Below are 27,951 nucleotides of genomic sequence, written 5' to 3' on the forward strand. Positions count from 1 at the left end.
TCTGAAATGAGTCACTTTGGACAGTCAGTGTTTGAAGTGTGAATGTAAGTGAAATCCAATCCAAAAATAAGTTTCCTATCTTTATTTACAGCATATTAGATGTACAAAACCATAAAAAATATACATACATGTATCATCTAAGACAGGTGAATAGCTCAATTCTATTTTACAAGACTTTTCATTTATTCTGACCTCTGATATCACTGTTACTCAAAAACACATCATTCCTTTGTCCTCAATTCTCAGCAGAGTGAACAGCTGTCTTTGGTTGTTGGTTCACAATTTAAAAAAAACAAACAAAAAAAAGAAATTAATGCACACTGGTGTCATTTAGATGGAGCGGTTGTTGTGTCATGAATGCATAAAAAGCCACAATCCATTATTTTTGGAATCTGAAAAGGTTTTTCAGGACAGTTGCGAGCACTGAAACAGGAGCTGCAGTAATTCTATACTGTCAAACATGTAGTCGCTACCAGACATTGTAGCGTTTTTCACCTAAAACTTTTTACATCATATACAAAACATTCATTAGAATAATTGCTTTTGTGGTCCCACTACTTTCTTAGTAGTGCTAATGTTCCTTAGAAAACATTTCGTGCTATAATCATTTCTTTCATTTAGCAGTTTTTCTGTCAGTTCAACTCTACTTGTGAAAGTAGCCTATGTTAAAACTAGATACACACTCTATATACAGTATCACTGAGATTCAGTATATATTTGTTTAGCTACCGTATTTGCTTCTCATCACCACGCTACAAGCAAAAGTCTCATAATGTTAGAATGTACAGCATTTAGCAATATTCAAATACATGAATACCATTAGATGAAAATGCAGAAGACTCTTCAGCAAACAAAATCATAATGAGGCAGACCAGCACTTTGGATTTGCATCCTGAGACGGTGACTTGAAAATTTAAAGGAGGTTATAAAGTCATTACAATTCTTCTAATTAAACACATTTCCAGGCAAAGGGAAGAGATCCTGATGCCTATCTGAGGATGCTCTGCACCACTTTTCTCCCTCTTAAAGCTCCGGTTAAAAGTCCACTTCTTTGACTACTTTCTCCTCGGGGTCGGTTTTATCAGGTGTGCGGTCCACTCTCGTATCGGTCCGTGTAAAAACAGATAACTACAGAATACTCTCAAACTGGAGAGTGGATAAAACAGATACTGTGGCCAGTATCTAAGCTACTGTGTGGCAACCGGTGCATCCTAAGGACGCAGGAATCTCAGGACTTTGGAGCGCAGGAAGCGGATGAAGGATTTAGGGAACATTTCTCTTGATTCTTGTGCTGTGTAGTTGAAGAAGTTCTGTGGGTGAGCCAGCACATCAAACAACGCCTTCATGAGCTTCTTGTCCTGGTGAGAAAATGTATTATATTAATGGAAAGCACAAACAAAGCCAACGTGAGCAGCAGGCTGTATTTCTACAAGTCTCCACAAGAGGGCAGTACGTGCTCACTGGATCCACATCCAGTGAGCACATACTGCTCACGGGAACACACATAAAGGAGTAGAGGGTATTATTAATCTGAATAATCAATGTTTAACACAACTTAGTACTGATTTCTGCTATTTAAATACATATTGATTCAATGTTTTTCTACTTCCATTAATACGTGCTGCTCAATATAGATACAGAATGACAAGTAAAACACAGATATAGTGACTAAATTTATATGAAACATTTTTATACAGGGCAACATTTCTGCCAGATTTTTCATTTCTACACGTTCCAACGGCTGGATTCATTATTAATTATGACATTTCTGGCTAACTCTGGCCAAAAGTTAAGGTAAAAAATGCAAAAATCATGCTCTTTGTTAAACATTTGTGTTGAACAGGTGTAAACTTCATACCTTCAGAATTTCCTGATGATTCTCTGAAGCATATAATCGCCCATCTCTGACTATGTCTTCTATCAACTCTTGGTAGTCCTCTGAAACAAATAAAGTCCATAAACAGCTTATTAGTGGGACAAATTAAACCAAATTTGCGTATATACAGCAGTAGCATCACATCCATAGGACAAGGCATCACATCTCTTCTTACCATCATATGTAACATATGGGACCTGGAAGCCTTTCCCACTGTTCCCCTCATTGGACCTGAACTGTATCCAAAGTCTCTTGGAGCGAGAGGTGAAGGCGATGGGGCGTTCGTATGTCTGACAAGTCTCGTAGGTCGTCACGGAGTTGGAGAGCGCTGTGACATCAGAATTAAAAGGACATCCTCCATAACTAGCTTGTAACAATAATGCTAGTAGTCTGCAGTAATCCTAACAACATAAATAAGCTTCTGATACACACAAACATGTTGTGCCTAAGAAATTTGTATACAGTTTTGGTCACACAGCTTGTACGCACACTTGTTGTCATCCCTTCTATAAGAGCATTGTGTTGATTTAACATTTAACTTGATTTAGCTTAACCATGATTGCTACATCCCTACCTAACCTACTTAACCTTGACGAGAAACAAAAAAAAGACAAAAAGAGAAACTTCTTCTCTTAACTTTAAAAGAAATGATTAAACATGCAGAGTCCAGATTTCACTGACTATTACACACACAGCTCAGACTCACAGCTTTTTCTCATGACTAAATAGTCTCCACACTCGTCCTCAATTGGCAGGAAGATTTCTGGAACGACAATGAGGATCCTGCGTTTGGGTGGAGGGTTGATGGTCCAGGTGCATTCAATATTGGCAGGGTAATTCCCTGGGTAGTTGGGGGACTCTATGTAGCCGGTAAAATCTCCCAGCTCTCCGCCACACTGCCGGTCTGTGAAAAGACACAACTGTGTCAAACAGGCTTTTGGTTCTTGATGTAGCAATATAAATTATCCAGAACTGAATCACTAACTGCTGCCGTATTTCATTGTCTATGAGTAATATAAATAACACATAAATTCATCACTGTAGTACAGAAATACATACTTTTGCACTGCATGATGTTAGTGGAGCCATCAAAATCAGTGGTGGTATTTCCAGGGCAGGCGACACAGTAGTTCTGACCAAACTCTACTTGATATGTGCCCATGGGGCAGCGGATGCAGCGGTGTGTACTGGTGTTGTAGTAATGTCCCGGAGAGCACTGAACTACAGGAGACAATGACAGTGATAGAGAGGTGTTAGTCAATATAATCCAACAAACAGTCACTGTTGGGTGAACAGTTTGAATCTCCAGTTAGGCTGATTTTAATGTTTTTAAATTAAAAATGCATTGTATCTAGCAAAAACCTCCAGCGTAACCTTTAACCACCTAGCAAGAACAGGCTAACATGTAGTATGTGTATTTTTTTCAACTGACTCAAGCACCAAAATGTACAAAAACTACAGCAGCTGCAGAGGGCAGCAAACTTCCTGTCAATGCCAAAAAAATGTTCCACAGACTGTAACACTGTTGTTGACAGGTGAAAACCTTGAAAAGCTAACAAAATATCAAATTTTCTTTTGTCAACAGCCACAGTCTGTCCTTATCTAATAAGTCTGACAGGTTTTCATAATAGTCTTAGCTCCAAAAGGACCATCTAATCCATCCATTTTGTTGAAACTTGAGAAACAGAACACTAAAGTTATGAGGGTTTTACCCGCCAACAACAATAACACAGATGACTGCCACACCTTTGGTCTCACACTCCTGAAAAGTAGTGGCGCCACTGCGCTTGGTGACCAGGTTTCCTCCGCAAGGGAAGCAGGTGGTGCGTCCCACTTCTGGCTGGTATGTTCCCAGTGGACACGGCAGGCAGGGGATGAAGCCGTCATGAGAGTACTGACCTGGCGAACACTGACCTGAACACACACAAGCATTTGGTTGAGTCAGGGTTCAAATTGCCAAAAAGTTTTCTGCCAAAAAAATCACTCTTACAAACTTTTAGGAGCAAGTTGTACAAGTTAGATTAGTTTTTATCTATGTTGCATGTGAAAAACAGAAAATGCATTCCCTTCCATTAAGACAGGAGTCTAAAGAAAGAAAATTATAGCATGTTTTATCTACAAGTGCACCACCTCTCACACTCTGTATCCCCTGGATGACTAATACAAACTGGGTGCCACTGGGAGTCTGCTGATAGCTCTCCTTGTTTAGTCTGTCAGGGGAGATGGGATCTGGGATTCAGCCACAAAGTGACTGCGATAACAGCAGCGGAGGAGACCAAAACATGATGGCTCCTTCAGCTTTTATTCAGAACTGGAGTTCACCTTTTGAATTCAAATACATCTTCAACATCTAAGCTCAAGCTTCTTTGGCTTTACACAAAGCAGAACATCTGGCAGGGAGAGATCTTTATCAAGGCACCATCGCTTCCTGTGTTGTTCATATTCACTAAACATTTATCTACATTTTGTTTCCTTCTGTGGCTTTATTGCTGTTCCTCCCCTGTGTTTATTTGTTCTAGATTTTATATTTTATTTCCCTTTAGATTATGCAGTTTCAAAGTTTGTTTTTTTATTTCCAAGCTCTTACGATATCAAAGCATGAAAGAAAACCTTTCTCAGATCTTTGATGGAATCTGTTTGTACATCCTCATTATATGATTTTGGTCGGCAGTGAATGTAGGTGAACTGTAGATGTGCTCTGTTCTTATATTATGACGCTGATTACTTCAGAGGATAAGGCAATGTTTTAAACTTTTGTAACAAATTGCCTGAAAAGACCAAAGCAACAACAAGAGCCTGTCTGTGGCACTCAGTCATTTCATTCCTACTGAAGACATTATCCTCTAAAATTGGGTGACAAATAAAAAGTTTTAGGTTTATAAAAGGCTACATAAGAATAAAAACTCCAGTTTTTAGCAAACATTACTCAAAAAAAATAAATAGTTGTGTTATAATGAGGTCTATGGCAAAGAAAAATAAGCTATAACAGACTTTAGCTACACATAAAACCTGTTAGTAGAATCAATTCATTGTCAGTTTTCATGGGATTTGTTGGCAATAACACCAAACTTACCAGATAAAATGTAATTTTAAATGACATTTTGCAGTTAAGGCTGTGTCTTAATTCAAATATTAGTAAGTACAATGTCAAGAAAATCATTAAAATGTCTGATTTCTGCTCTAATCATAGAGATAAAGGCAAACTACTTCATTTGAAAAATGTTCTGTCAATATTATTTCTGTGTTTGTTGTATCTGGATAGCACAGGATAATTTATGTGGGTTGTTTAACAGTGTTTTACCTCCACACTCTGACATGTTTCGAGCCCCGACCACCTTGGAGACTTCTCTTCCTTCAGGTCCAGGACAGACCTCACAAGACATCTGTCCCTCCTCGTCCTGATACGTTCCCGCCGGGCACAAAACACACCTTCCCTGATCACCGTCGTAGTGTGTCCCAACACTGCAGCTCACTAATAGACAGGTGGGGAATGACACCAGGATAGATGAACGTTTATTTCTGCAATTACTCACTTGTAGTAAGACTCACACAAACCGAACTTCAGAAATGTTTCTACAAGGAGCCGCCAAGCTTGTGGTGGCTTCTCATATCTCTGACAGGTGATAGTTTTGTCTTTGTGCTGCGGAGAGTTCTCTAAACGTGTCTACTATTCTCTCAGAAAGACACGCTGTGAAAGTAGTTAATTCAAGCCAGTGTAATAAAACGTTCTCCTCATAAAATGAAAAAAAAGAATTAAGAAACACAAACTCAGTGTTGCGTCTCTATTTGTAATTTACATCACTTTAGCAGACAGATCAGTGTCTGGTGCGTCAGGTAGCGCTCTACTACAAAAACCATGAGAGGGGAGCTAGACAATGTAAAATACAGACATAAATGAATAGCGGTATGCCCTGTGGCTACACATAATCAAACAGTCCTGACCACACTGTAGATTTACACTATAAATACAGCACTTCAACTGCATGACAAGAACATAAAAGTAACCCAGACTTCATCAGCTGCCTCTCAAGTGTAATCAAACAGGACCATGTAGATACTTGGAAAAGATAAACACAGTGAAGAGTGATTTAACTGCTCAGCATCTTTTAATCATCCAATTAACTGATTCTGATCAATTTTCAAACTGATTCTGATAAAATTATCAGTCTATTAATAGATTTGAGATTTTCACTTGTCTAATAATATTATTCAGAGTGAAAAAATGGACCCTGGCAGTGGGCAGATGGTGAACACAACATGACTGACAACTTTAAAAATATAATTGACCTTGATGCAGTTTATCACAGCATACAGAGGTGCAGCAAACTGTAGCAAAGCAGGTAGAAACTATAACAGCCCAGTTCAGTTCAACTATGTGGACTCAATAGGGTACAGCCTAAAAAAATACTTTTGTTTTATGATCTATTTTAGCTGATCACAAAATGCTATTGGCCATGGTATTTTCTGAATATATGGGACTACATGACAGAAATGTCAGAAAGATGGATAGATAACTACTCATAAACAGCAACGTAAAAAACGCATCATGCTTACTGATGTGTTATTAAGTACCCATAAACCTTTCTATAACTTGCAATTACGGTAATTATTGTTAAATATATACTTTGAACTTCTAAATCAAGTTATCAGTATACAACCTCTGATAGAGAAGTAGTCATAAATATTGCTAAAGATGCCTGTAATGAATGTTGTATTCTTACTGTGAAAATTGAAAATTGAGAAAAAGACATGTTAATAATCTACAGGGTCCTCATAGACATACAGCTTAAAGAGTATGTTTCTTAATTATATCCTAATTCTTTGCCATTTTATTGGTGCACTGTCTGATTTTTGTAACTAAATGTTGTGGGGCTGTATACTAAAATGAAATAGTTTTGCTCATTACTCATGCTAGATTTAGTCCCATGACCTTAGTTGTCATAAATTTGCAAATCCAACTAAAGGGAATACTTCCACATAGGAAGCAAACGTTTTATTCAAGCTGGAGCAGTCTTAAAGGATAGCAATGAATTAGGAAATTATGGTATGGAATAATAATTACCAAAAAAAGAGAGAAGAATCAGGATTGGGATATGTTTTCTTTTTTCAATTTCAAGTGGATATTTATTGATAACAAAGGTGAGACATTTAGCTTTTAATTTGCAACAATGTTATTACTGAAAATATAACCATGTTTTCTGCCAAATTTTTACTTAAAATTAAAACAAATAACTTTACATTACAACGAGTAATCACTACAGTAACTAAACACTGTCACTCTAAAGTGTTTTTTATGGATCAGCTCTGAATCATATTTTCTTTGGACCAAAGAACTGTTGCGTAATCCTATAAACAAAAACACAAACTGAGACCTTGAGGTCTGCATGATGTGTTTCACATTTCATGCGATGCACTAAACTCATACACATACAGTAAACAACTGACAGGGACACATCAAAATGTAAAAAACCACAGCGCTGAGCTGTTAAAATGCCTTTGCAAACCAAACTAATGCATCGATGAAAAAAACACTGAGACAAAAGAGCACCAAGCCTCTCTCCACAGCTGCCTTTGTGCCCTACATCTGACACGTCCCAGTACTTGATATAACATGGCTGTGCATCAGGGAATTACTTTTAATACCACCATAAGCACGCTCGCCTCTTTTAAAAGCAAACACAGAAGCTAATCAAAGAGAGCATTTCCCTCTTATCTCACAAAAGTGCAAAGGCTTGATTAAAGGGACCAAAGCACCGTTTTGCTTTGGTTCCTCCCACTCAGAGTGATGCCTGTAATTAATTTGGGAATTACTGCGTCTGTCTGATGGTCTTAAGAACTTGACTTGAAAACTGAGGCTGATCTCACACAAGAATAAATCAATGAAATCCCCGGGCCTTTAGTCCAAAATGTGCCTCGGTTGTAGCCTTTAAGCTGTAGTAGAAAACCACTATCTCTAAAAGCTTGACACACAAAAGCTTTAACGTAGATCCATTATACGTGGCTCAGCAAATTGTTAGATTTTCCTTTAAAGAAAGAAAATGTAATTCTCTCAAGAGCAGTTCATTTTTTGAAGCCTATTGTTTATTCTGAAAGACCATGAGGAGCCATCATAGCATTGTCCTCTAACAGCTTTTATTTGACAGAGGGAAGCAGTGAGAGAAGAGAGAGAGTAAGAGTGAAAGAAAAAAAAAACCTTGAAGCCTTTCAAATGCAAAGAACGCTTCTATAGAGTCCTCGAATTGATGGCCCCAAAGAGGTTTAAAAGACCTTTCACCTCTATTCAAGTCCTCAGTCTTTGCCTATTTGATGACATAGGAAAACACTACGGTATCACAGTGGTAAGGAGCTGAACCCAATAAAAGGGGTCAGGTTTCTGAATCCCCCCATTCTGCTTGGCCCAATCGCTGCTTGCGCCCATCAAGCGGAGGCCCAAACAGCTGATGCTAATTGATTCCCATGGTGTGGCTGAAGTCAATTCTCTTTAGCAGTTTAGTGGCTGGGGGTCATGCAAAGTGGCCCCAGCTGGGGGGCAGGGGGGACGCAGCACTCAAACTGCCAGCTTGAATCAACAGCACTTCCTAAACATCTTCAATGTTAAAACAAACATGCAAACAAGTTGACTACAACGGTCAAATAGACGCGAACGCGTGGACGCGCACTAGTCAAGGCAACCCTGGAACTTTTTAATTGTTGACCTGCTCACACTTGTTCACACAGTCACATGCTGACAATGTTAAGCTAAAAAGTTACAAAAACAACAACTGAATGACAAAATAGTTGCATAATTAATAAACTAAATGATCCATAACAGGTATTTAAACAGAATCAATGACCAGGAATATAAAGAAATTCAACCAGTAACCTGAACGCATCACAGAATGAGAGTAGAAATGCTTAAAAGGGTGCACAGAAGTGAAAGCACATTTCTCCAAATGCATAGGAGGCTGCGTTGTCGTGGAGGGATACACTCCCTCTGAGGCAGTGAGAACAAGACTCAAATGGGGTTTTCAATGGAGTGGGCAAACTGAAAAGGACTAAACTGCACTCAGAGCTAAGCCAGGGCGGGAGATGGGGGAGGAGGGGAAAATATAGCTCCTTTAAAGAGCTGGAGTTTAAGAATGCCTTTCAGCCCCCCCCCCACCCCTCTCTCTCCTCTCCCAAATTACATGTCTACACCCCTGCCATGGCCAATAGACTGCTTAATGTTGACCTGAAAGTGTAGTGGGGGAGTTAAGGAATCAAGACACTTAACACTGAGAGATAAAAATTGTGAACTGGGACTGTTTATGTTTGTATCATGTCAGCTCAGCTTAACAGCAGAAATAACTTAAATGTTAATGTGGAGGCCGAAAAAACATAGTGATACAGGGAGATATGTGCAACACAAAGCAGATGGATTTTGAGACATTTTTAAACAAACATCTTCGGAAACTGCAGCGTAACTGAGTTGTTTTGGTATCCAATAAAAATGAACAAACCTAGAGAGGAAGAATAACACCACCATCAGCCCCATCCTTCAGTGGAGGATGGTGGTTTAAAAGGGGAAAACAAAAAACACTTGAAGAGTTGTGTGAGGTTTACTTAAGATCTTGAGATTAGGCCTACATCAGATTCCAACATCTTCAACACTGGTGGTAGACATGTGCGTATATCGAACAAAAATGCATACCATTTGAACAAATATTTAGACATTTCAACAGAGGAAAGGCACCAGTTTCATGTAGCAGGCAGCAAACTTACTGTGAGGCCCGAAACTAGGGGCGCACAGTTGCAACAGCCAGAGAAAACACATGCCAGCCTTCAGCTCAGTAACACTGACAGTGTGCGGTCTTACTTAATGAACATTTGCTCCATTGCAGGTTGTATATAAAACTCAAACGAGAGGCAACAGCTACCACAGGACCTGCCATCAGCCCTCATGTTACACTCTTATCACAGAGAGATGCTGGAAGATCTCACAGCTTAGAGGGCCAACAAAAGTCTCTCTGTTCTTCCAAGTGAGCTCTCTCTCCCCTCCAACTAGCTCATTACAGCATGTCTGCAAACCAAATATGGCACTCATCTGGCCAACACCTGCTCCAAATCCAATCATTAAACCAGCTTGTCTAAATATATCTCACTGGCATGGATTATTTCAATTACTTAAAGACATGACTATGAGTCTACTGTGTGTATAGGCCTAGTCAGAGCCATTGCTGCCTTTTTGTTTGACAACAGTGTCTGGATCTGTGCTCTTGAGAGATGAAAAACATCAACATTTCCAATAGAGGTGATGTCTGGCTGGAGGGTGCATGTCCTGACCTTTATCATGGTTTCTACATTGGATAACAGGTAAATACAAAAGCCAAACTCACCACACTTCCTGCCCACCAGCACCTGACCCGCCACACAGTGGCCTGGCAGTTCTGCCGGCTGACCCAGACTCTTGGCGAGCTCGTAGTCGGAGCCGGCAAAGTGGAGGTGGAACTGTTCCCGGTTGATGGACTTCCTCAGGGTCCTGATGGTCTTCCTGAGCCTCTTCTCTGACCGTCGACGCACACAATTCAGGTCACAGCTCTCTGCTGAGAGAAGCACTAGATACCACAACTGCCTCCAGAGAAAATATAATCTTGTACACCTGTAGTACATTCATGTCTGGATGCTCACATGCTGATCTAGGCATGCACATAAACAAACGCACCATCAAGTCATGGAAAGAACAATCTTGGCCACCATTTGTAAAGAATTCAAATTAAAAAAACAAAAACTCCTCAACCCTGTGCCCCAAACTAGAGCCCACCACCACCATCGCCAAGTCAAAACAGGAGATACTTTAACGGTTTGGTTTGTTAAGTGACAGAAAGCGCCGAAAGAAATAGGGGGAGAACAAGAAGCAGAGGTTGCAGGCAGGCAGGCAGGCAGGAAGCACAGAGAGACCAACCTGTTACCTCCTCTAGGTTCACATCCAGCTCAAACTCAGCTGTGATGGAGGAGCCGTCCTCCTCTCCTGCTTTCCTGCCGTGGCGGCTGCGCGGACGCTGCCCGGAGGGGGTGCAGCGGAGGCTCACGTAGCTGAATTGGACATTTTCAGTGAAGAGGAACCTGCTATCTGTGGACATGGGAGACAACCACCCCCCGACGACCACATCACATCCAGCAGACACACACATACAACACAAACAATCGCATAATTGTTAAAGAAAATCACAGCTAGCATAACAGCAAAGTAACAATAAACTAATTTAATGTTGATAATAATGCCACTCCATACACAGATTGTTTAAAACAGCCCTTGTACGCAGTTAATATGATCATCTTTGTGCATGTAGACTGGAAAATGGAAAAGAATGGGATGTCACTGTGACAATTTCCTTTATTTGAAACAATTATGTGCCCTTTCAGTGGATGTGAGGGATGTAAAAGACCATGCCGAAACCCTCTGGAGAAGCAAAATAATCCTACAATCGGAAACTCATTTGATTGATGGCTAGGTCAGACCCAACTGAAAAGCATGCTATGGCTAATTACATCCTCCCCTGTCACTGCCAGACAAAGTGCTGCCCTGAGACGTTCAAGACACTGAAAACCACATCACTTTCCCCACAAACTTCTTTCACATTTGCCTTTGGTTTTTTGGTTTACTTTGAAGGAGCCTTCAGGTCTGCTTTATCTTCTCAAGATTGTGGCTTGAGATGCTGGCAGTTTTCGGTAAACCCAAAATGTTTTCTAACCAGTGACATGAAGGAACTATAATTTTAATCTTTGTCTATCTGTAATCTAAGTCTTGTATTTTGAGGAATTGTTAGGCTTGTTGTGTGGCAACCTCTGTACCTGAGCGTGCTGAGTTCAAGCTCTCCTTGAGTCTGTCTTGACTCCGTTTTAAGTTGCACTTTGTAGTGCCAGACTTGAAAGTGGCTGTGGTCTTAATGCGTGGAACACTGGACATTTCTGGACCTGCAAGACAGAGGAACAAAAAAAATCTCATCATTTTGATCAACTTAAACACCAACGGAAAACAATCAAAGTGCGAGTTGTTCTTGAGTTGCTGTTTTGTGTGGCAGAGAGGAAAGAGAGAAGCTGATGTAAATCTGTGATCTTTTGTACTTGCCTAAGCAATGCGAGCCACTGTTGTTCTTTTGTGCGTCAGCCAAGCAGGGCAAAGGCATTCCACAGGTCACAGTGTAGGAATCCTCCGTCCCTGAAAACACACAAGAGGCCGTGACACAGAGACCAACACAGACAAAAGTTTGGGCCACAAAAGCCAAGTCGGTGAGAGCAAACAGGCAGCATGTAGGAACATGAAGCGTTGCTCTGCAGAAGGATGTTGACGACTATTCACACAACTAGACCTTGAGCAGGTTGACTTACTGACTAATTATGTGTCCATTAGCATGTTTTAATTCTGCTCGTCATTCAGTACTGTGGCGAGCTGTGTTTCCTAAACACAGTTATAGCTGTGTCCCCTGGAACCTGTAATTTAGGTCTTGCTTGCTTTCATGACCAAAATGTAATGATGTGCTTGACTGAGGTGTATCATGTCATGTCAACTGATTGGATCAGACGTGTTGCAATGAAGAAGTGACTGTTCTGACTATTCAACCAACATAATGACCCAAATGTAGTTTATTCACCCTTTACAATGTTTCAAACTTATCTGCTGGCAAACAATCATCAAACAATATCCAAATTTAAGTGTACACCAACTTTTATCAAGTAGAAATTTAGCACTGGTGGCTAAACTTGGTGCTTTACTCAACACTTTCTACAGCTGCTCCACCTCCATCTCTTCACTTCATGCCTGCTATTAGACTATGTTGAATGAATGATTAGATTTTGGTGTTTAACCATCAAAATGTTAATCATTACTATGCACTTGATGTTGCCTTTTATGCTGCCTCAGAACTGCAGCAACATAAAAGGTGCTGTAAATGGAGGAATGATGAAAGCTGTCAATGTGAAACAGCTGCAGGAAGTTTTGAGTAGGCCACAAAGGGTAGCCATTAAGGACTAAATTGTTGTTTAATTACATAGACGCGGACATTTTTCTGCGCTTTTTTTATCCGCAGAATCTGCATGTTTCTGTTTGAAATATTGTAAGGATGAAGAAAACTTCATTACAGGTCTGATGAAGTGCACCATATGAAAGCAGAACAGTGAGAACATAATGATGCTTTCATCTGTTTGATAATTAATAAGAGCAGCAACATAGGCAGGAGTGTAACAAAACTGACAGTGACTTATGTTATGCAAGAGCTATTGTATGAACAGTAGTTTTGTTAGTTTTAGTTAGAAATATGCTCATTGGACAGTTTCTCGTCACAGCAGGTACAGCACAGCCAAAGCCTGCTATGTGAACATCTGGCTTAAGCAACTCACCACTGCTGAAATGAACTTGGGACTGGCATGTCAGGAAGCAGCGGTCCCCTCCCTCCTGCTTACTACAGTTCAAGGTAGGTTTAGAGGGGGGTTTTGCAGGTGGTAAACCCCCAGCCTCTAGATAGAAACCACAATAAAACTCCAAGGTAAAAAAGAAAAACTTTTGACTGTAACAGGGAGGAAGAGGTGGCACAGTAAGAACAACAACAAACAAGTTCAACATCTTGACAGCAACAACCACACTGTAGAATTTTGAATATTTTTCTCAAGCACAAGAAAAACCAAGTGACAGAGAATTAAAGAGAAAAAGAGAACAGAATTCAAAGTATCTCCTGTTTTTGTCCCCCCGGTTTTAGTCCAAAATGTGAAATGTCATATACGTTTTCGTCACACAATTTCCAAAGAGACAGCCTCTCATACAGAGGAGGCACTGGCTTACCAATACAGTCCTTTTTGTTCCAGTGTAGCTTATAACCAAGATGGCAAAAGCATTCAAATCCACCCATGGTGTTCTCACAACCCTGCTCACAACCGCCGTTGTTCACACTGCATTCATTTATATCTGAGACCAAAGAGGAAAATCATTATTAGAATTACAGGTTATGTTTTTTCCAGAACATCAATGGACATGTTCCCATTTTGGTAACACATCTCTCATGTGTTACCCTCGAGTTGTTACTGTATGTGTAGCCCCCCCCCCCACCCAACTTTGTCTCACCTCCGCAATGGGCCAGTCCATACATGGTGTAGCCTTTGTTGCACAGACATTGAAAACCACCAGGAGAGTTCACACACGTGTGATCACATGTCCGCTCAAAAAAACACTCATCTATATCTGTAATCAAAATCACACAGATGACATAATAGCAGGGCAGTCAGTCGCAATCTTCATCAGGAGGGATTTCCCACCCACAGACACACATTTACATTTGATCCTGAATCCTCCCATTAAATGAAATGCAATGTTGTGTGTGTTACATTAAGGAAAAGAGTATGAACTTATGAAAGTAATTACAGGTAAAAAAGAAGGCAGCGAGACGCCTTACAGTTTATTGCAGTTGCATCAGGTCAGCATCATTGAAGGAACAGACCCTGATCCATTACCAAATATCAAAACACAGGAATGGAAGCTGCAATCACTCTCACATTGATTGACAGATCTTTAATGTTTTATGATGTTTAAAAGGTTTGATTAAATCTACATTAAAACCAACTTATATTCCAATCACTTGAAAAACAAACAAAATCCTGACTTTTGCATGTATACTATCCATAGGTCAAACTCTATAATTATACTTGTGAATATACTTTAATTTACATGATCAAAAATGATGGATTGGGCCCTTTGGAATAAAAAAAATCACAAGAAATGATATACATGGGAACGATGGATGTCCCAAATGTCTCCTACTGACATGCCACTCTGTCTTATGCATCACAACTTTGTCAAAATCTATGTCGACTGTCCATAGTTTGAGGAAAACAGTCAGAAGCTGTTTCTACCTTGACAAGAACGTTCATCTGTCAGCAGCTTGAAACCTTTTCTGCAATTGCACTCAAAGCTGCCAATGGTGTTCCTGCAGAAGTGTTCGCAACCGCCGTTATGAAGCTCACACTCGTCGATATCTGTGGGAAAGAGGTGATAGTCTAGCATCACTTTAACAAGACACAAATGCGCAAATCATGCTCCTCTCTTGGAGGTTTTCAGTGGACTTAGCAGTCTAACCTTTGCACGTTTTTCCATCCGGCTGCAGTGTGAAGCCGATTGGGCAGCTGCAGCGCACGCCTGTGGATGTGTCTTTACAAGTGCAGTCACACCCCCCATTGTTCACAGCACAGGTCTCTGAAATTACAGCATACAATGTGAATGTATATGAAAGACCTTTCTTCATGTGAAAGACGTTATTCCACAGGATACCGGATTCTCGGTATAAAACAGAACATTGAATTTCTGAGCATCTAGCTTGCAAAACACCTGGACTGTAGAGATGATGTAATACTACTCTACATTATAGACATTTTCCATTATTAGTTTAAGTTCTTGGAACATTTGAAGCTGTGAAAAATATAGAATTCATATTATTAAGCATTTATAATTGCTCGTAGATACAGACAAATGAGGACTGTTTGGAAGGATAACTTGTACATAAGACCATACACTGGCTTACTGTAACAACATGTATTATTTATAACACAAGACCAGACTCCCAGAGCTCATGTTCTAGCCATGTACTTGGTAAAGTGCTGAAAATATAAAGATTTATATGTATAGAGTGACCCAAAATCACACAACTGATAAATACTAACTATACAAGAAAAGATTCACACTCTACCCTTCCCAAATGGAAGGAAAATGTGAAATGTACCACATTGTCACAAATGCATATTTTTCCGGGGGGAAGCTGGGGGCGAGAGAGCGAGCGCGTAGTCATTTCACAGTTTGCTCAAAAGACTGAGGAATGCGTTGGTTTACTAGACATTACTCCTCTCCCCTGGTTAACACCCCTGAGTGGTTCCTGGCAGCTCAACATGCGGTCACGTACAGCACAAAATTGGGCTGTTAGCCTCATTTGGTTTCAGTTTATCTGGCGCAGGAAGAAAATGAATTTAGGAATGTACTTCTCACCCATTAAGAGTCTCCGTTTGACCCGTTTGTCCACCTCAGTAAAGGATGTGGCATTATGGTCTGAGGCTTCGGTGGTGGCTTCATCTCGCTCTGTGACCCAAAACAAATCAAAAATACAATAAAAAAATGGTACACAAAGTCACCACATTTACAACATAACACAAGCGCTGTGACTTTCCTGTTCACTCTCAGGAAGTCGTCTTAAGTTGAGCACCTCTGGGTGTTTGTGGTGGTCACCTTTCAGTAACCAGATGCATGTTTACACTTGTGATATTCAACTTGTAGTGGCTTGGTGTTTGTCAGATAACAGCAGCACATCAGGAAAGTGAATCTGGAGACAACCCTGCAGTGATACGCCTGGACCTCACACACGCTGGTGCTGCAGAGAACAATATTACCTGATATCTGAAGGCTGATCCTTATCCTTCATAACGATTGTAAGGAAAAATGTACTCTGCATAACAGAAGAACTGACACACAGAGATGTTTCCAGTTACTGTGTTTTCATTCATTCATCAAGATAACAGCTGCTTTACTAAAGAAACGAAGTTTGCTGGCCCTGGAGTACGCACTTAAGTTTTTGTTCTATTTTGATTTTAAGAATAATTCATTCTGAGAAACAAGAACCCAAAACATAAACAGAATCACACCTCTGTCATCCAGTTTTATTTATATATGTATGAATACAACCAGCCAACACTGTCAGATTATTGCTGACAAGATACACTGAAAAATGACTTTAACAACCAGTTTTAACATCCAGTTTTCCCCTTTTGTTTTCCCTTAAGTAGCTTTAAGGTTGTAAAACATAATCTTCTGCATTGTCTGATAGAATTCAGGTACAGTATAATCTGTATCAGCTTGCTTCAGCTCTTAATTTAAGTTATAGGATGTTTACACTGAGTGAAACATTCAAACCAAAGATACCCTTCCATTTATTTATATTCTGGTGGTCTTCAACATTATTTTTATACACATTTCCCCAAAATGTATCCTGACATATTTGGTCTATTTGGAAACTTTTGAAACTCCCCTAGAATCTAAAATAAAATTCTGCGACTTTTAGCAATGTTTTTATAGATATAGCATAGTACGATGTGCAACGACTGACCTACTGGTAGGTCAGTGGGGTTTAAGAGGTTAAGACAATATGGCCACATCCTCCACAGGATTAAGATGTGACTTTAAAGGACAGTTTTGAAAATGGATGTGAGAATATTAGAGAAGACAGAATTGACAGACTACATACAGAAGTTTGACAGCAGCATTATGTTTTACATGTTTTTACATTGCTGGTGTTGAGCAGCTAACAGTGTCCTTACCTACACACGACCTCCTGTCAGGTTGCAGGGTGTACCTGACGTGACACTTGCATATGGGACCATTCTCTGTGTCCTCGCAGGTGTGCTGGCAGCCCCCGTTGCCGTGGTTACACGTTACTGCCGGGTCAACAACATGCAACTATGAGCCAAACAGTCAGTGCAACATTTGAAGCCATCTGTGTGTGCTTGTGTGTGTGTGTAGGCAGGTGTGTGGTGTAAAGTTAGCTTCATGCCGTTGAGCACATACAGATGCAGCCTCTCTGGTTCCTGGCCAGCTCGAACCCTGGACGACACTCACAGGCAACGCCCCCCTTGGGTGTCTCTTTGCAGATGTGGGCACAGCCGTGCTCCTTATTCATACAGTTGAGGCCCTCTGGGATAGAGAGAGGTACACAATGAAGCTCTCCTACAGTGACTGACCGGCTACACACAAAGGCACTCATACTGAGAGATTAGTCTGGCCAACCTCAAAGACACTGATTGTTCTCACGCTTTACACAATCCAAAAACATCAACCACCGTGTTATTTCTAACACCTCTAGGAAGAAAAGGAAATATCGCAGAAGTTGTCTAAAAGCTCATCTCTTGAAAACAACAGAAACAGTCCTTGCGTCTATCACATCCTCAATAATGCTTTGAGCTAGAAAAAGAGACATGTAGCACCATTTATATAGATGGGTCACAGCTGACTGGATCAGCCCGCAGGATTTAAAAGGGTTGTCAAGACCCGATGAAGTGGAAAGCACTTGCATTTTAGTTCAGTTCAGTCAAGAAGACAAAACAAAGGCACTTCAGTCTAATCTGTGACACAGACCACATAGACCCGAGTGTTGCAGTTATTAACTTATTTTGTTCTCCGGGACACACAGATCCTTTTCCCACAGCATGTTGCTGCTGCAGATAAAAGCTCAGAGACGGGAGCCAGCTTGAAGCTGTCAGCCCTCATTGTGCCGTCAATCTTAGATTTGTATGAGAATGTTGTAGAATTTGCTACATACGGCGTGACTGAATTAGCACATACAAGCATACACAAAAACACACACATGATAAATAAACTATAATTTACAAATAATAAACTCAAAATGGACAAGGCACCGTTGAAAATTTCACTTACTGCAGATCTTTTAAAACAGCGATTTAATGCTGTTGGAGTTGCCACAAAACTCTCTTCAATTGTACTTCACGCTCATCTGTGCTGTCAAGCTAGGAGATACAGGCACGGCTGCTGTTTACAGAACAAGTGTGCCTGTCGTACACTCACCCACAGAGCGGTGGATGCATGTGTGCTGGTTGTCGCTGAGGAAGAAGCCCTCTTTGCAGCGGCACTCATAGCTGCCCATGGTATTGACACAAGTGTGTTGGCACCCTCCATTGTTGAACTTGCATTCATCCACATCTGCAGGATATCACATTGATTTCATTAATGAATAGTGTTTACGCTACTATGAAGAGTTTTTTTTTTTTATTCAAAACTGAGCTTGTCACTTATTTAAATCAAATAAGGCAGTTTTGTCTGTGTTTACAAACATTGCAAGTATAAATAAAGCTTTTCTAGTCAAATTTCAAACAAATATTTATCAGTCTTTTAAATGATTGCATGAACAAAACCAGAACTGTGCATATTGGGCAACATTTTTGCAAATTTACAAGAGAGGGCTCAAGAAAAGAACTCTGAGTTAGTGTGAGAAACTTCACATGCAGCCAACACAAAGTGTTAACTCTGCCAACAGGTTTGATGATTCAAGCTCTCTGTCTCACACAAAAAAGGCGTTTACTTTAGTGGTGTAAAACTGATCTTACCTAGACAGTTATGTCCATCGTGTGCCAAATTGAATCCGTCATAGCAAGTGCAGCGATAATTGCCTGGTATGTTGTTGCATTCGTGTACGCAGCCACCATTGTACTCCAAGTCACATTCATCTATATCTGAGAAGTAAACACCACATAAATCAATGTTCACCTACTGAGAAACAGGTTTAAAGAACGAGAACTTGAGTGCAATAGAAAGATATATAGTGTATATTTTAAATATAATAAATGGGTACCAGTATCATAGCAAATTGTGTGCCAATATATGTATTAAGAATTGATACATACAGATTAAAAAAAGAGTATGATATGGCAATTACAAACATGCAGTCTGTTTTACAGACATAAAACTATCCAAAAGGCCACTCAGCATTAAAATATGTGACTAAACAACCAAACTCAGTGATCCCAGCTTGACAATTAAATATTGGTGTTTGGTAACCAGATATGAATGTAAAGCAAACAGATCGACAAAAAGGAGTTCACAATTACCTTCACAGTGTTTCCCATCTCCTTTAAAGCCTGCTTTACACGTGCACTTGTAAGAGCCTTGGGTAGTCTGACAAATAGCATCAATGTGACAGCCATCACTTCCCTCGGCACAAGGATCTGCTGGAAGCCATATAGGTCTAATAGGTTATGACTGCTTAAACGCTTCAAATATGACATTTAATATGTATTATTTAAAATAACGTTTGATAACGTTGTCATATTTTACAAGCGTATGCTAAAACCATCAGGTAAGACAACTAGGATTTTACTGACAAAATCCGACTAAAACATAAACTATCTTAATAATAACAGCAGCCCACAAGCAAATTGAAAACTAATCTTAGACTGAATGAATAAGTTACAGACAAAACAAACTTGTATTATAAACTCATGCGTACAGGGAGCACATCAGTTCCTACAGCAACAATGGTACTGAAATGGTAATATCAGTTTTTTATACAGCCACACATTTAAAAACTAAAAGAAAATGTTTAAGTCATCGCAGTGGAAACAACAAGAGCGCACTCCTGAAAGCGTGCGTAAAGTCTCCACGGCTGGAAAACACAACACACATACACATGCACACACACACACACACACACACACATACACACACACACACACACACACACACACACACACACACACACACATACACACACATTATAGTCCCACCTCGAATCTCTGGAAGCGCTGCGCTTTGGCGACTATTTAACAAGAGCAAAAACAAACAAAAGTCCCTTGCAGCCCAAATAGCTCCCATGGTGATATGATCCAAGTTTAGAGGTCTTCTCAAAAGGACGCGTACGCACTGAAGTCGTGACCGAGCGTCCGCCTCATTTTCATTCTAGCCTGTCAATCTGCTTCACAAGGGGCTTTTGAAAAGAGAAAGGAGTGAGTAATAGTGTGTGTGTGTGTGTGTGTGTGTGTGTGTGTGTACGTGTGCGTGCACGTGTGTATGTGTGTGTGTGTGATTGAGAGAGCGCGTGCACGAGAAAGTGAAAAACCCGCTTTTTGAAGCAGAGCTGCGTCAAGTCATTGTAATCGCCAGTGACGCAACGGAAGTAGCGAGACTTTACGTAAAACACGTAACAATGTCTATGCGCGTAAGAGGCTTTTATTCTGAAAGCCATGACCACACTTCCTTTTCACGTATCGATAACTTGACCTGTTTTAGTTCTTTAAAAGTCTGTAAACACGGCATTTGGTGTCTGTCTTAGAAAGATAAACTAATGAAATAAAAAAGAACGCATACATATAATACAGCCATATAATCTAAGTGATTTCCGTCAGTGACGGTTGGTTAGCCAATTCAGCTACCTACCAAAAGCTAGCTGTTAGTCCTGAAAGATTTGATTTGTGGTAGGTCGCTCGACACTTTTAATAGGACTAAGTGTCGCTCAACAGAAATTAAAGAGTCGCACGACGTTTTCAATTTATGCCTTGGCTAAAGGTTTCGGTCGTCTCCATGGTAACCACACGCTCCCGTGCAGCCGGCTTGTTTAGTTACATTACATCATCCGGGACTAATTAAAGAAGACCGTTACAAGTTATCTAAAGTTACCTTACAGACTAAAATATGAATAAGGAAGATCAATGAAAGCTACAGTCTCCATGGCGACGTTAGTAACACTACCCAGTCAAATTGCGCGACAAAATATGACGGTGTCCGCGACATAACAAAATGCCCAAGGTGCGCAACATGAAAGGAAAGTATCGAGCGACACTTTTTTCTGTCGAAAATACGTCATTTCTGTCGAGCGACACTTATCTAAAGTGTCGAGCGACCTACCATAAATAACGTTAGTCAGTCAAACAACGTGGTTGCTAGGAAACACACGTTTGTCGGTTTTAACGGTACATGGCCGTTAAAAATGTAGGAACTCTCCGTTATATGAAGTTTATTATTCTACTACGGTGAGAGATCCTGAACTAAAAACTAAAAAACGTATCTAACATTAAACACAGACGACGAACGCCGGGTAGCTCGTGTTCTGTTACTGTTTCAAAGAAATTATTTTTATTTCATTATTTTTCCTTCAAACTATAACGCTAACTAAACACGAAAAGCTTAAAAAAAAAAACCTTCCCAACATAACTGGCTGTAAAAAGATGTATTTCCTGGCGAGTCCTCGGCAGGTCTCGTTTCTGTCGGTAACGTAGGGTTATACCACATTGTGACCCATCAGATTCTGTGACCTAGATTACGAATTTCAGCTACATTGCCGCTAAATAGTTTTTTTTAAAACCATAGTTTATCACATATTGTATTTAGATAGATGTTACCAAAAACGGTACCTCCATAGTAGATAGATAGTAATAACTGTAGAGAAAAAATGGTGAGTCTATAGAGGGTCACAGATTTTGATAGCCAGCATTTAAATACCACTTTTGGGTAATATGTGGAAAAGTACGATTAAGAATGTTACAATTTAGTTCAACACCTGTAAACCAATTTAATGAAACGCAAGAGGAAAACTCAAATAACCAAAAGTAAACTTCACCACAGCAGTGTGTTCAAAGTGCGATGATTCAAAGCCTTCCCCTGTGTGGCTCTTGTGCTCCATCTACTGGTCCGAATAAATACTTCAAAGACACTTTCTTCTCTTTTTTTTTAATTACAGTACAGTTCTACTTTGTGGTACAGTATACAAAAGAAGCATTAAAAAATCTACATTGCATGTTCAAAAGAAGTGCACAAAACAAAAAAAAAAACAAAAAAACAGACTTTCTGAAAGGCTCTACACCAGTTATCTCAAAATTTCAGTTAAAAAAAGAGATTTGTAATAAATAAATATAAATTACATGAACATCATAATGAAAAGATCAGGTAATTCATTAAGGCACATCTCACATCCCAAAATGTACCTCGCAAAAACAATATGGCAACTCCCGAAGGACAAAAACAAGCTTATTTTCCAGTTTAAAAGGGAGCAGCAATTCTCCTTTTAATAAGAATCATAAAACATGTTCAGCATTTAACTACCCTGCCGCATAAAGTTTATATATTAAGCAACTTAATAGAGCATTACCTGTCAGTTCATGAAGTTTGAGATGGTTTACAATAATATACTTTTTACTAAACCAACCGTTGTCATTGCGGTATTAATTTGAGAGACAGTATGCACCATGGCTAAAACTGTGCAATCTGAGCATTATTTTAACATGAAATACATTAGTAATATCTTCAGACAATAATGAATTGTGACTGAAAAAATGTAAAAATTATTGCTGAAATAATGGATGCTTTTTACAAGCCAATTTGGTTGAATCAGGATCCATCACTTGACGCTATAACAGCACTAAGTGATAAGATGGCCCCAGAGCACTTCGCACATTCACAATGTCTGCATAGTTTGAACTTTGACAATTGATTCTGAACATAAATCACAGCAATGACAATCAAAACACATTTTCACCAATATTTTTTTTTAAAGAAAAAAAAAAACGGAGATCATGTGTTTCCTGTATGCTGTTCTTTGACCACAAATAAGTCCTCAGCTATGCACACCATTAGCAATCAAACAGCAAAGGAATATTAACAGCTCACAGAGACACTGATGCTGCAACAAAGCCTCTACCTTTCCCTGCAGTTTGCACACATTTCTGTGCAAACTTAAAAAGCACAGGCTAAAGCTTTGCAGGCATTTTATAGAAACGTGTTTGAGAAAATGAGATGTAAAAATTTTGGTAAAAGTTGGTGAATACAGATATACACTGGTTTAGCGTAAAAAAAAAAAAAGAAAAAGAAAAGAGTACATTTTCAGCACCTTTCAGAAACATTGCGTTAGTAGTGGTTTGCCATTCCTGTAATTTAAAAAGGTTTGGATGGACCAAGAGCCAAACATTGTATTTACAAGATCTATTTTTTTTAAAAAACAAACATTTGCTTTACAACATGCATTGTCATTTCATTGGAGGCTGTACAAATGAAATAAATACATCATTTCTGTTATTCCAAAAAGGCAGAGGAACGTACTGCATGCATGGTCTAACCACATCTATTCGATGTCAATGTGCTCAGACTGCTGAAATTATAATGGAGTGTTTCAAATGTGTGGCATGCTTAATCCGTGAAAACGCAAGAGATTATGCATTGGCATCTAATATACACATTAAAAGCTCATTAAATTCATAGAGGACAGTTGGACTAATGATCCCTGGTGTCACCAACAGCCCCTTGTGTACTAAGAAAAAAAAATAAAAAAATCCTACATATCACGCTTTTGCACATATGGAGCAAACAAAAAAAAAGGACAAAACATTGCAGCGACACACACACAAAAAAGCTGGTATTAGAAATAGCTGGTGTCTTTCATATGCACACTTACAATTTGACAAAATATGAAAAAATAGAACAGTCTTGATATGTATGAAAGTGACAAAATATTTACATAACGTTGATCACTTAATACAAAAAACAACTCAGAATCAGAAACGGAGCCTCAACAGAATTTGCCTCCTCATCCTATAAATAACACTAATGCCCGTAAGAATTTTTTTTTTTCCTTTTTGCTTTCTGTAAAAAAAAGAAAAAAAAAAAGAAAAAAAAAAGAAAAATCAACTCTATACAAAAGTTTAAAAAAATACCCATATAAAAAAAGGAATATTACGTAGAAAAGAAACATCTAACTACTTGATCTAATGGGGGGGGGGGGGGTGGAATAGGGAGTCTGCCACTGGAGACAAATCCAGGTGGATGCCATGGATAACCCTACAGGGGGATTCAACAAAAGCAATCACCAGGTTTCTTTCATGTCTTCGGGGAGTTGTGGAGGAAGTGTGTCTGGAAGGTGTGTGGCCACTTGCGTTGACACCAGTGTCTTCTGTTTTTTGGAACTGCAGCAGGGCTTGAAAAGTCGAGGATCGATGATCACCTCTCCAAATCTCCCCTTGTAGACAATCCCACAGCACACTTTTTGCCTACAGAAAAGAAAAAAGATGAAAGTTTTGAGTTATTTGACAAATTATAAAACAGTTAAATTTGTCCTGTCATGTGGTCTAATCAGTTCAGATTGCTTACCTTTTCCAGTAGGAACGGTCCAAGAAAGAGAAGATAGACGGAGTTGAGCGTCTCTGTTTGGACTCGATGTCTGAGCCGTCATCTGACTGGTTGCTGTAGCTGGGAGACTGGGCAGGAGACACACTGGAGGTTGTACTGTGAGCATCTGAGTCTGCTTAGAAAACAAAAACAAAAACACTTAACGCATCAGTCACCAGATACATTTGGTGAACTGCCGTCTATCGTAAAGAGTAAATCTCAAATCATTTTCAGCTATCAACTATTCACTGGGCACAAAACTGACAATGAGATGGAGAATTCACTTGTGTTTTTAACATTTTGGTAAAGGTTTTGCTTTTAATAAGTGGGTCAAAAAAACAGCCTGGATTCAAACTAGGGCAACAACTACCACTTATGCTCATTATCGATTCATCTGCCCATTATTTTATCAATAAACTTTTTTTTGGATTAAAAATGTGAAAAAATGGTCACCACAGTCTCCAAAAGCCCAAAATGGCAACTTCAAACTGCTTGTTTGTCCAATAAACAGCACAAAACCAAAAAGATACTCAGCTTACTATCATAGAGGACTAAGAAAATTAACAAATACTGACATTATAAAAGTTGGAATCTGTTAATTTTTGCCTAAAAAAAAAAAAAAAGCCAAACAATTAACTTTATCAAAATTGCTGCCAATTATGTTTCTAACAATTGACTAATCTAATCGTTGCAGCTTTAATGTGAAACCTTAGACACCACAGTCACAGTGCATGTCCTAACCCAGAGAACCACAAGATGCTGCTCAAACAGTAATTTTTAATCTAACCGTCAGTACAGACTAACCAGAAAAACACACCAAACCCAAGACTGACGAAGTGAAACTGCAGTTATTTGTCCAACTATGACAACACGTACTTTTCTCTCAACACTTCAACGACAAATCAGAGAAATCCAACAAATCCTTGTCAATCTTTGTCTCACTAGTTTCAAATCTATTCAAAATAGACATATCTCTCACATATAGTTAGTGCTGCATTAAGGATATTTTTAAACAACCTACTTTGTCTCTTTAACTTGTGAAGCTTCTTTAGCTTGCTTTTCTTCTTTCCATCGCTGTTCTTGATCTTCTTGGGTTTTGTCACCTTGAAGCCCGGTCCAGCTCTGGCATCCACCACCTGTGTCAGGTCAAGTCAATTTAAAGCCTTAACATGGCAATTAAAGAAAAAAGGATTATCGCGTCACTGCAGAGAGCAAACATGTCTTACATGGTTCCAGTTCTTCTTGGAGCCATGAGGCAGCTTCTTCCACCTCTTCACCAGTAACACACAGGCGTTGCAAATGTCTCCGACACGATCCTCTGACAACCTTAAATAAATGAGACACACACAATCAATCATCATGAAAAGTATCATGGCTGAAGTTTAACACCCTAAACACGGCAAAAAAGGAAATTCAAGAAAGTTATCTTATTTTAGAATGATTGAACTTTTTTTTGTTATCAAAGACAAATACTCCTGTCAGGCACCACATGCACTTTAGGTTATTAGACTCAAGATAACTGGACTTAAATTGTCTTAGTAAGGTATGCAGTCTATTTTTCAGGTCGAGCTGACAAGCAGCAAGTATGAAAAGTGGATTGCACTGTTATCACACTACTGTCTATCATGACAAAACGAGATTACTTAACTTATTTCAAAAATCAGATCACGCCTAAAGAGTTTAAAGATATTAAATATCAAACAGAAGATGCACACCACGACTCATAAACTGAGGTGACTTTAAAGACAAATAATCTAGTTTTAAGCATCTTAAACTTGTATTTCTGATAGTTCATTTCTTATATGAAGTCAAACTGTCTAAAATCAAAGTCTAAAAACCAAAACAAAACAAAAATAGTTTGAAGGTCACCCCACTGGCAGATTTTCTTGCTTGTAATGATCAAATATCACTAGTTCAAAGAAAATGTTGTACCGTTTCAAGTGAGGGGGTTTTTGCAGTGAATTTTTGCAATCTCTCTTCTCTCTCTCACACACACAAGCTGAAACAAGACAAATAGACAAGATGAATAAATGAATATGATATTTTACCCAAAACAGAGCCTGAATGTTTCTTCATATCGACTGCTGTCTGTGAAGCGTGAACTTGAGGACTTTGTCTTGCAGATGCAACAGCCGTCGTTACTCCGGTAGATCTTTGACTTGTGAAAGCCAAACATAGTCGGTCAGTGTTAAAGCAAAAAAACCTGAAAATGTAAAAACAAAGATCAGTAATTGTCTCAGCTCAGTCCCCGTGATGACCACCGTGGATGTCTGCAGACAGCCGTGCTTTTACTACTGAGAAGGGGGCGGTCCCCACAAGCAAACACACACACACAGACATGCAAGAAACCAGTCTCTTAACCCGTTAATTTAAACAAAAGAAACACGTGCATTCAGCAAACATACATACATTGCACAAAACAACTACAAAAATCATAACAAAGTTAACTTTAGCGTCCGAGTATCCAACGCTAAGTCGCGGGAACAGAAACACTTAAAAATACACAATACTGACTTTAATTCAACTATATAACCCACTGCTCTTTGTTTTATTGTAAAGAAACAAATAATTAGCACCAGTTAAGTAATATTTGTTGCAGCTGCAACCGATAAATTGCTTAACTGTCAAACACACCGCACGGTAAACGTTAGGATGAATCAGACACAGCGGTTTAGTAACGTTAACTGACCTCGGTTTTACTTTCCTTCACGATGGTCAATAAATTAGAAACTTTGCCAATTTGCTAACACACAGACATTAAATAGAGTTGATGTTAGACATTGCTCAGCTGAGTTAAGTGTTTGCGGGGAGATCTCGGAACAAAAAGCGGGCAGCAGCGGCGGCTTTCTGGAGTGAACAAACAAAAAGCTACCGGGCTATTCGCTGAATTACGTGCAACACGCGTGGATAATTATCACACGATTATCAACTTGGCACAATTAATTTATGGTGTCAGTATTTTTAACATGATATGAAAACTTGCTATGAACACATCCTTCCCTTTAAATTTAAACTTTTGCCCGCTAGAGCGCCAAATATGGCTCATTGTTGTTAGCTGTTAGCATGCTGGCTACCATTACCACGCCACGCTCCCGTTCACTTCCACGTTATCCGGTTGTCGAGTCTTTGTACATGAACCTCGCAAACGTCTGGAAACGTCAGGTTACGATTACACCACATCACGACCAGACTCGTCACACAAAACAAACAAGCGACATTTCACAAATAAAAGTTGTAAACGGGAGGGAAAAAAACAGCGTACTTACTGAACAAAAACTTTGAATCTTCGCCGTATTCTTTTCACACACTGCGCATGCTCTTACTACTACTGCATACAGCTGCTCATTAGAATATCATTTGCATAAAAAGCCGGAATGAAACGGCTGAGCGTACAATGACCAAATAAGGAGTGCAGCCGTTGGGTTTGAAC

The 27,951-nt window shown here is 39.4% G+C and overlaps 2 protein-coding genes across 10 annotated transcripts; both read right to left on the reverse strand.

The window, feature by feature from the left end:
- Positions 1-67: 67 nt before the first annotated feature.
- scube2 (signal peptide, CUB domain, EGF-like 2) lies at positions 68-21,716 on the reverse strand. 5 transcript variants are annotated; one of them, XM_067588511.1, is made up of 23 exons: positions 20,156-21,716; positions 19,481-19,600; positions 18,980-19,105; positions 18,441-18,575; positions 17,427-17,552; positions 17,180-17,296; positions 15,858-15,947; positions 14,958-15,074; positions 14,735-14,857; positions 13,950-14,066; positions 13,671-13,793; positions 13,232-13,348; positions 11,964-12,053; positions 11,687-11,809; positions 10,797-10,964; positions 10,231-10,434; positions 5,178-5,348; positions 3,623-3,790; positions 2,936-3,097; positions 2,583-2,780; positions 2,052-2,204; positions 1,859-1,938; positions 68-1,358 (listed from the first exon to the last, which is right to left on the reverse strand). In XM_067588511.1, exons 1-23 carry the CDS (start codon positions 20,241-20,243, stop codon positions 1,212-1,214), a joined length of 3,063 nt encoding a protein of 1,020 aa, XP_067444612.1. In that variant the 5' UTR covers positions 20,244-21,716; the 3' UTR covers positions 68-1,211. The 5 variants fall into 5 exon arrangements, with proteins under 5 accessions (XP_067444612.1, XP_067444595.1, XP_067444604.1 ...); XM_067588494.1 differs by having other exon boundaries at positions 10,231-10,437; positions 20,156-21,715; XM_067588503.1 differs by having other exon boundaries at positions 10,231-10,437; positions 19,481-19,597; positions 20,156-21,713.
- A 1,588-nt stretch (positions 21,717-23,304) lies between these two features.
- On the reverse strand, positions 23,305-27,892 carry sinhcafl (SIN3-HDAC complex associated factor, like). 5 transcript variants are annotated; one of them, XM_067588536.1, is made up of 6 exons: positions 27,788-27,892; positions 26,570-26,724; positions 25,748-25,847; positions 25,543-25,657; positions 24,504-24,657; positions 23,305-24,403 (listed from the first exon to the last, which is right to left on the reverse strand). In XM_067588536.1, the coding sequence occupies exons 2-6, from the start codon at positions 26,695-26,697 to the stop codon at positions 24,220-24,222; spliced, it is 681 nt and encodes a 226-aa protein (XP_067444637.1). In that variant the 5' UTR covers positions 26,698-26,724; positions 27,788-27,892; the 3' UTR covers positions 23,305-24,219. The 5 variants fall into 5 exon arrangements, with proteins under 5 accessions (XP_067444637.1, XP_067444653.1, XP_067444641.1 ...); XM_067588552.1 differs by having other exon boundaries at positions 24,504-24,654; positions 27,788-27,891; XM_067588540.1 differs by lacking the exon at positions 27,788-27,892 and adding an exon at positions 27,602-27,762.
- Positions 27,893-27,951: the final 59 nt, after the last annotated feature.

Source organism: Thunnus thynnus, chromosome 1 (genome assembly GCF_963924715.1).
Source record: "Thunnus thynnus chromosome 1, fThuThy2.1, whole genome shotgun sequence".
In the NCBI taxonomy this organism is placed as follows: Eukaryota; Metazoa; Chordata; class Actinopteri; order Scombriformes; family Scombridae; genus Thunnus; species Thunnus thynnus.

Coding starts and splice junctions, on each gene's coding strand:
- scube2 (XM_067588494.1), bottom strand. CDS start 20,243: ATGGGAGCTATTTGGGCTGCAAGGGACTTTTGTTTGTTTTTGCTCTTG. Junction 13,794..13,949: donor TGGACTGGCCCATTGCGGAG/GTGAGACAAAGT, acceptor CTTTGGTCTCAG/ATATAAATGAATGCAGTGTG. Junction 12,054..13,231: donor CCAAGTTCATTTCAGCAGTG/GTGAGTTGCTTA, acceptor GTGTGTTTTCAG/GGACGGAGGATTCCTACACT.
- sinhcafl (XM_067588536.1), bottom strand. CDS start 26,697: ATGTTTGGCTTTCACAAGTCAAAGATCTACCGGAGTAACGACGGCTGT. Junction 24,658..25,542: donor TCACAAGTTAAAGAGACAAA/GTAGGTTGTTTA, acceptor TTGTTTTCTAAG/CAGACTCAGATGCTCACAGT. Junction 24,404..24,503: donor GACCGTTCCTACTGGAAAAG/GTAAGCAATCTG, acceptor TCTTTTCTGTAG/GCAAAAAGTGTGCTGTGGGA.